At 41.0% G+C, this 10534-nt stretch overlaps 1 protein-coding gene across 2 annotated transcripts; it reads right to left on the reverse strand.

Moving 5' to 3' along the window:
* Positions 1 to 1795: 1795 nt before the first annotated feature.
* taf5l (TAF5-like RNA polymerase II, p300/CBP-associated factor (PCAF)-associated factor) lies at positions 1796 to 10497 on the reverse strand. Of its 2 annotated transcripts, none has more exons than XM_005458633.4 (5): positions 9648 to 10277; positions 9029 to 9170; positions 7675 to 7779; positions 6341 to 7101; positions 1796 to 5092 (listed from the first exon to the last, which is right to left on the reverse strand). In XM_005458633.4, exons 2-5 carry the CDS (start codon positions 9165 to 9167, stop codon positions 4295 to 4297), a joined length of 1803 nt encoding a protein of 600 aa, XP_005458690.1. In that variant the 5' UTR covers positions 9168 to 9170; positions 9648 to 10277; the 3' UTR covers positions 1796 to 4294. The 2 variants fall into 2 exon arrangements, with proteins under 2 accessions (XP_005458690.1, XP_003454138.1); XM_003454090.5 differs by lacking the exon at positions 9648 to 10277 and adding an exon at positions 10362 to 10497 and having other exon boundaries at positions 2597 to 5092.
* Positions 10498 to 10534: the final 37 nt, after the last annotated feature.

Here is a 10534-nt window from a genome sequence, read left to right on the forward strand (position 1 = left end):
AATGGTCACCCCTATCATTTATTTACGCCTAACAAGCTTTTTATGTAGTTCTCAACTGAAAAACATAAATACAATTCAACTAAATTGTTGATAATGCTCGAATGTCATGTCGCAGATTCCAAGTAAAGCAAAAGAAATAATTAAATAATGCAGAGTGACTACTGAGTGATCGACACTGTCTGTATCAGCCTCAGCGTCTTTTCATTTTGTGTCTCTGGCCACAGTAACAGGGTTACAGATCAAAGATCTATCTGTCCCTCCCTTTTTCTCTGAGCAGTGCAGACAGATTTAGGGTGTGCCAGCATAGTATCTGCACCACCCTGCCTATCTGACCCACAGCAGTGACACTTCACACTGTCAGGTATGACATCCACATTCCTGTCCCACAGTCACTGGATTCCTCTCATAGCTGAAGAAGAACTTGCACTGAGCTGTACTCTTTTGGGTTACTATTTAATTAATGTACTTGTGACCTTAATTACACAAATAAAAATATGGGTGATGTAGTTTTGCAGCATCCTCTACCTTCTCTTTGTCTAACTCCATCAACTGTACTTGGTTGTATTACTTCAAAAAAGTAGCAGTAAGAGGTACAGTTGCTATTTAGGCCAAGATTTACAAGTACAGAAGCATCAAACATATGTAGTAAAACTTAGTAACAAAAAGTAGAATATTGGTTATTGTTAATATTTTAGTAGGGTCTGACTTCTCTTCTCTGAATAATGTAAATTTAATGTCAGAATATTTCAGGATTTACTCTGCCCTCTACTGTCATTTAGTCTCCTTACATTCACCTGTAGCTCAGGCGGTAGAGCAGGTCAGCTGCTAATCAGAAGGTTGGCAGTTTGATCACTGGCTGCTCCAGTCTGCATGCCAAATATCCTTGGGCAAGATACTGACCCCAAGTTGCTCTCCAGTGTATTGGAGTGCGAATGTGTGTAAAGCAATGAAGCATAAAAAATTGTGGTTGTGTGAATGAGACACATTAGCATGCTTTGGCTGCTACTACCATGACCTCCCGTTTACCCAGTTTTGGTGCACAAGTTAATTCACCTTTTATCACAGTAGCTATGACAAATATAAGCGAGCCAGTGTAGGTTTCATGTGCATCTACACATACATATGTGTAGATCAGGGGTGGCCAACTCCAGGCCTCGAGGGCCGGTGTCCCTGCAGGTTTTAGATGTGTCCTTGATCTATCACAGCTGATTTAAATGGCTAAATTACCTCCTCAACATTTCTTGAAGTTCTCCAGAGGCCTGATAATGAACTAATCATTTGATTCAGGTGTGTTGAACCAGGGTGTTATTTAAAACCTGCAGGACACCGGCTCTTGAGGCCTGGAGTTGGCCACCCCTGGTGTAGATGCACGTTTGTATGTGCATCTGGATATGTGTGAGATATGTGCATTCACTTGTTTTTGTTATGTGGATTTCTCCTAAATGAAGCATGGTGCATTTTAAAATGTGCTATACAAATAAAATTAGCATTTCTATCGTAGTGTGCAGCCTTCGCACCAATACAGAAACATGTGAAATGTATAAATACAGCTATTAATGCAGCCAGTAAAATATAAAGGATCAGCACTTTATAAAATTCAGTTGTCAGGTAATCAAGGATAACTGAGATGACGCTAACTGAACTGGAATTCTGAGGTTTTTATAATAAAGTATAATATGTGCTTAAGTACTCAGAAAGCTAAGGATTATGGTTGGATTCTTATATGACGTATTACTTTTCAGTGTCCTTCATTGTTCATCAATATGATACAACAAAAAAGGAATAAAATCTGACATTGTTAAAAAGAAATTGTTATTTCTTGTTTTGGACTACAAAAGGAAACAGAAAGTTTGGTGACCACCAAAAGAAAAGTTACAGGCTGGATTTATGAATAAAACATCAAACCCTAACCAGACTTTATATGAAATAACCCAGGAATATCTGTATTACCAGGAAGGCTCCCTAAAGCTTACAAAAATAATGTCTATTTACAATTTTTATGAATTGCACAGTTAGATGTTTTTTTTCCAAAAATAAACAAACCAAAAAAACAGCCTTCAATGCTTAGAAATGAGAGTTTTTACACCCACAGCTACAGCGGGCACTCAGAAACGACCTGCTGCTGTGGAACAAGAAAAAAATCATGTTTTTCTGCTGTTAATTCACAATAACTTGCTTGTCCCTGAAGAACCTTTAAAACGTAACAATTTTTAAACTTGATAGGATTTATAAATGTGGTCTTGTCTACCAGCATTCCAAAAGCCAAACATGATATCAGTTCCATATCTCATTTCACAACTGAAAAGTGAAAACAAAAACAAATATAACAGTTATTCCATTAGCAATATAGCTACCAACCAGTGATGGACATGTGAACCAAACAGAACACTAAACAATGTGCAATGCTGGAGACGACCCTTAACAGTCCACAATCATTTCTTTAACATGAAAAACTGTGTTTTCAGTCCAGTCTCTGCTGCCAACAAGGAGCAATATTGGGCGATTATGTTGAGTGGTTTCAGGATGGTGACATCAAATCTCTTTAACCTAATACATCTTAGAAGCAATAGTTACTCTCAGTGTAGATAGACCTAGATTAGTTAGGAAAGTTATTTATTAGCAGGAGGCCTGATAGTTATTTACTGGAAGCATCTACCTACATGTTAAAACACACCGAGCAACATTATCTTTGTAACGTTCATTTTGTCAATATTGAGCACATCAACACAAATAAATCAGCAGACTTCTCATCTTCCTAAATCAGGTAATGAGACAGTTGTGAGAGGACATGAACACAGGTTAGTTTCCTTTAAAAAAAATACCACAATTACTGTGGACATTAAACTTTCTGAATTAAGACAAAAATTCAGAACAAAACTACCATTACCAGCCTTCAGTGTCAATCTGCCAGTAAGAGCGGCCGTGTCAACTTATTTCCTGCTCTGCCACAATGCAAACATCGAGTTGGTTCAGAAGCGGGTGTGGCTGAAAACAACTACACTCTGTGAGCATGTGCAAATAAATTTCACTGTCACCTATGGCGCAAAGCGCTTCATAGCCAGCTACCCTAACTTATTTTGGTCCCATGTATGCACCTCAGTATACCAGACTCTATATACTAAGTGCATGCCTGTGTAAAAAAAACTTTCATACCTTCAAAGACACTGATACAGTTACTGCACTGAAGACAAACTTGGCAGGAGGTGGTTCTGTTCAGTGCTCTTCTGATGGCGATTTACGTGATTACAACGTGGATTCGACTCAACTGAAATCCATTTTACTGAACAAAGGTACGCTATGATGAGTGTAAAGAATCTATGTGCCAAATGGCCATGTGAAGTAACATGCATTCAATTAGTGATAAAGAAAATGCGGATATATATATACTTTTGTTTGGTCCTGATTTTCACTAAATTTTACACATCATTCATTTTCATTTCTGGTTGTCACAGAGTATTCAGTCACTGCATTTAATTTTGTCAAAGATCTTCAGCAATTTCCACATCGCCATCAGACCTGAATGATCTTCTTAAAAAATTAAATTAATTTGGTTTAAAATGTAACAATGAGAAGCTGTCGTACTCTGCAAATGCACGGCTGCACTGAGACCACAAAGAGTGGTTTTCTTATTATTATTTGCAGTAACAGCATTTTGCTTTGTATATTATTTACAAATAAATAATATCTACCCTATTCCTTTTGACTAAAGAAGGTAGCATTTGGTTCATTTTGTGAAGAGTCAAAATACACGTCAAACACCAGAAGCAGAGCTTGAATTAGCAGTGAAAGCTGATAAAGAATTGTGACAGATGGGGTTTGGGTTTAGGCTTTGTCTAGCTGCCTAACCCAAAGAAAGTCCGGCAATGTTGAACGCACTTTATTGTACACCTCTCAGGTTTGAAATATTAAAGTTTTCTTTTGGGGTAAAGCTGCCTGATAATGTCAGTTATTCCAACAGTAACAATATTTCCTGAATTTACATCACAACAGAAAAACAGAACTTCACAATTTTTAGACCATCAGTTAAACAAGAAACTGTGAGATTCTTCAATATTGACATATCATGAATTCACTTTGGTAATTTATTTCTTTATTTCAAAAAAAAAAAAAAAAAAAAAAAAAAAAAAAAAAGCCAGTTCATGAAGAATGAAATTTGAAGGAAAGGAAACAAAAACATGTATCTCTGTTTTTATGCCAAGAATTAATGAGCAAAACAAGGATCGGGCTCCTGAGTTTCAGACATAGAGAAACATTCAGCTCTCGCCCAAAAGAGCACCAGATGTGACAGCTACATCTACTGCTCCGCTTGCTCTTGTGCGGTTCCCGTCACCAGCAGCAAGTTGCAGGCCATAAACTGGACATTGAGCACGTTGCTGGTGTTTCCAGTGTACATTCCCACCAATTCGCTGGACGAGCTGTCAGCTGACGTCCCACCGTGTGAGTTGCGGATGTCCCACACCCGCACTGAGTTGTCCATAGATGAAGATGCCACTAGGCTGCTGTCCGGACTGAAGGACAGGCTGGTGACACTATCTGTGTGTCCTCTTAGGTCTTTGAACAAAGTCCCAGATGCCAAATCCCACAGCTTCACCCGCTGGTCCTCACCAGCGGACGCCAAGTACTTGCCATTCGGTGAGAAAGCGAGTGACAGCACAGGGCCACGGTGGCCCGTAAAAAGGCGAACAGACGCCCCCTGCTGGGTGCTCCAGAGCCGCACAGTCTTGTCTGTGGAACCGGTGGCTAAATAGTTGGAGTTCGGGTGGAATTTCACACAGTCAACATCAGAAAGATGCCCTGCATAGAGCCTCAATGGGTATGTCCGGGAGAACGTCCAGAGACGGGCGGTGCGATCGTGAGAGCAACTGGCAAAGTAAAGGCTGCAGGGGCTGACGTCCACATCCCATACTGGGTAGACATGCCCCTGGTAGAGCACCGTGTTGGTGAAGCTGCCCAGGTCCCAGTAGCGGATGGTTGTGTCCTCAGAGCACGAGAGCAAGCCGGAGCTGTCTGTGAGGAAGGCGGTACGAAAAACTGGGCCGCTGTGACCTCGCAGCGTCTTTATCTCACTGCCTGAGCTGTCCTCTTCATCTACCTTGGAAGAAATGATGAAAGATTACATAATTATACTTGATTTTGTTCCTATGCAGCTTAATCTAAAAATAATGTACATCATTTATTTTTATATTAAAAATCTAAATTTGCTAAATAATTTAATCTTTAACTCTGCAGGTCTTTTTAAATCAGAGCCACCATCTACAAATGAGACCCATCTTATTGCTAGAGATCGGAATTGGATGATTTTCAGTGCACCCCACCACAACAATGTTTCTAAAAACAAACCTAATCAGACAGTGACATCACCATCGCCATCGCCCAGATAAACATGGATATTTTAAAAGGAGTTGAAGTGAAGTGGCTAAAGTTAAAGATATCCAGTGCGTAGAGGCAGCCATAAGCTAGCAACCTTGGTATGTGCAAGCAAAGGAAAAAAAACAAAACAAATTCAAGGTCCCTGTTGTCTAATGAATTTATAAATATACTGAAAAATAAACTATATAAAGCTGTTGCTCCTCCTTTTGTTTGGCAAGGTAAAACTCATTTTATCATTTCTACCTCTTTCCAGTAGCAGAGCACTTGGTTTCAGATGTTTCAGTGAAAGAAGATCTTCTAACTAACTCCAGCTTTGGAGAATAATATTGGGGGCAATAATTTCTTCTGTTATAATATTTTTTAAGTATTTGCATTGAAGACAAACTAAATTGTTTGTATCTGCTGTAATTTATGGTTCATAGAAAGAAAATCAATAACAGCAGGTTACACATTTTAACTGAGCAAATTGCAATTGGTTCAGCTCTGCTCACTACATCTTATCAGCCTTCCCTTACATTCTTGCTGCAATCATTCTGTCACACCTTTGACATACCTCTCCACCTGCTCCACCCTGCCTCCACTCCTTTCTTCACCTCTTGTGCCTGTTACTTTGGAAGGTTGCCCTCAGATATTTAAACTTATGTACTCATGTCAACGTCCACTCCTTGTGCCTGCAACTTTCCAACATCTTCCTCTCATTCACATACATGTAATTTGTATTTGCAACTCTTCCATCTGCACCCTACTCTCACTACAGATCATGTCATCTGCAAACATCACAGCCTGTCCGTCACCACTATAAACAAGACTTCACCAATGTGTCTCTGTTCTCATGACAAACTTTGTCTTGTCCTCAGGATTATTTTCTCATATTTTGTACACCAAAAGAAACGCATGCAAATTTTAAAAAAAGAAAAAGAAGATATGGAAACAATTAAGGTGAAGACTTCTCATAACAATGTCTACTTACTTCCTCCTCCAGTACGTCACATGCCAGGTGGATGTGTGACACATCAGCCTGATGGGGTCTGGCCTTAAGCTTTCTGGCACGGAGGCTCCACAGCTTTACCGTGGAGGTGTCAAATCCACCGGCCAGCAACCGACTGTCAGCCGAGACCTCAGCAGTGTTCAGCATCTGCTCCGTGTGGTGGAAGGCGTAAAAACAGACAGTGGTGAGTGACGGTGGTCCCTCACGGACTTTCTTGACGCAGTCCTGCAGAGCCTCGAGGGCTGCCTCATTCTGTGGGATCCCTGCTGGGACCTCCACCCCATCACCACTCTCTGTTCCATCCACTCCGGCCCAGGAGGAGGTGGAGTTTGGAGAAGCTGTCGACCCGCAAGCAGCTCCATAGAGCTGGTAGTCTGTCCGCCTCGAGGCACTGACCTCCAGCTGCAGGTGTGTACTGAGGATCCTACAGAGGGCGCTGTTGTCCTCACTCTGCAGGTAACGCAGCAGGTAGCTGTAGGCTGGCTCCGTCAGGTGAACCACATATTTGTGCTCTAAGAAAGCATTCAGCTTGGGGTTGGTCACAATGTCTTGTGCACTGAGGACATGGCGGAGCTGCTCTATGATGGTACACTGCTCACTGTCCTGAAGAAAGGCGCCATGAAAACGACTGTAAAAACCATCCACAGCCCCCTTCAGTCCAAAGCGCACCATGTCCAGGTGGAGGTAGACGAAGAGCGGATAGAGGACACTGCTCACCTCTTTTGCCCAGGATATGTCTGCTTCTATTTAGTAGAAAACAAATATGTATATTTTTTAGGCTTTTGTAATCAATAACAACAAAGGTTAACAATATCGTAACACAGTTCCATCATCTCATTCTCGATATCCATGTGGAGCTGTTTGTATACAAGCCAATAATAATCCATTTTGTTATTCATGCCCTTTCAAAAAATGTAAATGAATAAATAAATAAATACGAACATAAATGTATGAAAGACAAATGTTAAAACCAAAGTTTGTAATCCATGTTTCTCTCTTAACAGTCAGGACAAAACAATGTGGACTCGCACAAAAACAGCTTAAGAAATGTTGACAAAATGAAAAAATATCAGCCCTGGATGGTCAATAATACAAAAGCACAATTATCAGAGAAAATAAAAATATTTAAAACTGCAGCAATATGTCATCTTTCAGAAAGAAGCCCCAGTCGTCCACAACCTTTGTCTCTTTCTGCTGTTTAGGATGCAGCTTTACCACTACCTAAAAAAGTGGAGCCGAGGCATAAACTTTGGGAACAACTACAATTATAGATGTGCAAGTCTAGACTCATCCACTCAGTGATGTAGAGCTCATACCTGACAGGAAGGCGCGGAGCTTGGAATACTGAATCTCATAATGCTGTGGGTCATACTGGCATGGTGCAGCAGAAACGACATTGGAACATCCTGACTCCGTCTGCACTGCTCAGACATAGAGAAAGAAGATACAGAAGAAACCAGAAAAAGTGTTAATTACATAGAATATTGCCAGTCAAAGGGTCAAATACATTACACTGCATTATGAAAATAGATTATTAATCTTAACCAATTATCCTAGGGACACAGGTGAGCTGGAACCTATCCCAGCTGTCTTATGGTACACCTTAGAAAGGTCACGAGTTTAACACAGGGTTAAAACAAAACAAACAAAAAACACAGTCTCAAAATCACTTAGAATCACCAGTTACCTAACACATTTCTCTGCACTGTGGAATTAAACCCAAGCAGGCCCATGGAAACTCAAAATCCTGCTCCTCACATACAAGGTCTTTAATAATCAGGCCCCATCTTATCTTAATGACCTTGTAGTACCATATCACCCTATTAGAGCACTTCACTCTCGCTCTGCAGGCCTACTTGCTGTTCCTAAAATATTTAAAAGTAGAATGGGAGGGAGACCCTTCAGTTTTCAGGCCCCTCTTCTGTGGAACCAGCTTCCAGTTTGGATTCGGGAGACAGACACTATCTCTACTTTCAAGATTAGGCTTAAAACTTTCCTTTTTGCTAAAGCATATAGTTAGGGCTGGACCAGGTGACCCTGAATCCTCCCTTAGTTATGCTGCAATAGACGTAGGCTGCCGGGGTGATTCCCATAATGCATTGAGTTTTTCCTTTCCAGTCACCTTTCTCACTCACTATGTGCTAATAGACCTCTCTGCATTGAATCATATCTGTTATTAATCTCTGTCTCTCTTCCACAGCATGTCTTTCATCCTGTTTTCCTTCTCTCACCCCAACCGGTCGCAGCAGGTGGCCGCCCCTCCCTGAGCCTGGTTCTGCCGGAGATTTCTTCCTGTTAAAAGGGAGTTTTTCCTTCCCACTGTCGCCAAAGTGCTTGCTCATAGGGGGTCATATGATTGTTGGGTTTTTCTCTGTATGTATTATTGTGCGATCTACTGTACAATATAAAGCGCCTTGAGGCGACTTCTGTTGTGATTTGGCGCTATATAAATAAAATTGAATTGAATTGAATATAGACAGCTCTAGGGTCTACAAGGTTCATGCCCAAAACCAAATCCATGTTGCACTGAGGCGGCAGTGCTAATTTTTGCAGTGAAGCCAATCCTGTGGTGTATGTGTAGTGTTTTCGTGTGATCAGTCTTTTCTCATAACTATGTGGCTGTGCGATCTATTAATTAGGCTGGAATCATCATCATCATCATCATCTTACCCGTGAGACTTGCAGCCATTTCTTCGGGGGACTGGTAGAGCTTGGCTCCTTTCAGGGAGCCGTCAGTGTCCACATACTGCCTCCTCTTCAGGTACTGAGCCACGGCATACTGGATCTGCTCAGTGCGAATCCGCTTCATGACCTTACGAGCACAAGCTACAGTGTCAGACACCTGGCACTTTTCACAGCACCTTCCTTCTCTCGCTCATCCACCCAATAAGTCGGAAGCATATAGTAACTGTTTTCGTGCTCACAACGGACTACAAAATACGATACATGTCTGTGATTACTAAAAATTCTCATTCATCATCTCCATGGTCAAATTAAACCTCTTGAGCACAGCATCACCTAGTTGCTAATTACATAGCAAAGCAACGCTGGCGTGTTTATGTTACAAGCATTACAAAGGGCCCAGCTAGCACAACAAAGATACGTGCCAACTAACCTGAAAGTCAGCAAAGAACTAGGCATGCAGTGTAAAGCTGTCAGGTTTCGACAGTAGAGGAGGATGCTTACACCAAGCTAACTGGCTAACTTCCTAATGCTAGAAGTGGGCCTGCCCGCTAAACTTTTAGCGGGATTAATGCCGTACCATCATTATTTGGACATTGCTACTTACTGCATAACGTGTTGCTGTCCGCCTTCAGTTACTGTGTCCAAACCGACCGCTTTTAACGCATCACTGTATCTGGCTATAACTACTATATCAACGTCGTTCGCTGCCGCTCCATCGTGGTTATCCAACCCTGTCAGACTCCATCAAATCATGCTAGCGAAAGCAGCTAAGCTAGCTGGCCGCTCTCATCTTTAATCAGCAATTCTAGGTGTCGTTAATCTACTGCTTTCGCCTGGCTCCCGTTAGTTTCAAGCTCAAGGGTAAATCTATAGATAACAGATTTCCTGAGAAGAAAAAAATCTTAGAACACAGTTATTAGGTTGATAAAATATAATTGTTGTAGTTCATAAAAGTCAGCTACTATGATGAGATGCACTGAATAGTTTGGAGTCTCCTGAAGATCTGATGTCATCTTGATGACATAAATTTGTGTTTGTTTTATTTTATAAATTTATATGTAAGCTTAAATTTACTGACCCAGAGGCAGAATTGTCTCTGCCAATCCCTGCTGTACAGAACTCTGTGTGAAAGTGCACTATTAAGTCACTAAATTAACTCTCACAGTATTTAGCGTACTTAACTCACTTTTTAAGCCCCTTAAAAACGTAGAATCAGTAGAGCGGAGTAATTTAAATTTTTAATTTTAATTGGATGAATATGGCCTACATGAAAAAGTGTGTGTGTGTGTGTGTTTTTCATATAGTCTGACTGACTTACCCACACAACAAGACTTTGCTCTGTGAAAGTGTTACAGTTGTAAAATCTCGTGTTCGAGTTGTAAATAAAGTTTTACGAAATAGGCGGAGGAGGCGATGACGTTTTAATCCAGCGACTGCACCGCGCGTTGTTTGGAGAGTTGTATTAGGTGGATCTTTGGTGTGAGCGCGCTT

This window comes from Oreochromis niloticus, linkage group LG6 (assembly GCF_001858045.2).
Source record: "Oreochromis niloticus isolate F11D_XX linkage group LG6, O_niloticus_UMD_NMBU, whole genome shotgun sequence".
Classification (NCBI taxonomy): domain Eukaryota; kingdom Metazoa; phylum Chordata; class Actinopteri; order Cichliformes; family Cichlidae; genus Oreochromis; species Oreochromis niloticus.

Bases quoted from the DNA above. Each gene is read 5' to 3' on its own strand.
- taf5l (XM_005458633.4), bottom strand. From the start codon at position 9,167: ATGAAGCGGATTCGCACTGAGCAGATCCAGTATGCCGTGGCTCAGTAC. The intron at 7,780-9,028 runs GTAAGATGATGA...ATGTCTGAGCAG, and splicing joins AATGGCTGCAAGTCTCACGG to TGCAGACGGAGTCAGGATGT. The intron at 7,102-7,674 runs GTATGAGCTCTA...TCTACTAAATAG, and splicing joins GCTCCGCGCCTTCCTGTCAG to AAGCAGACATATCCTGGGCA.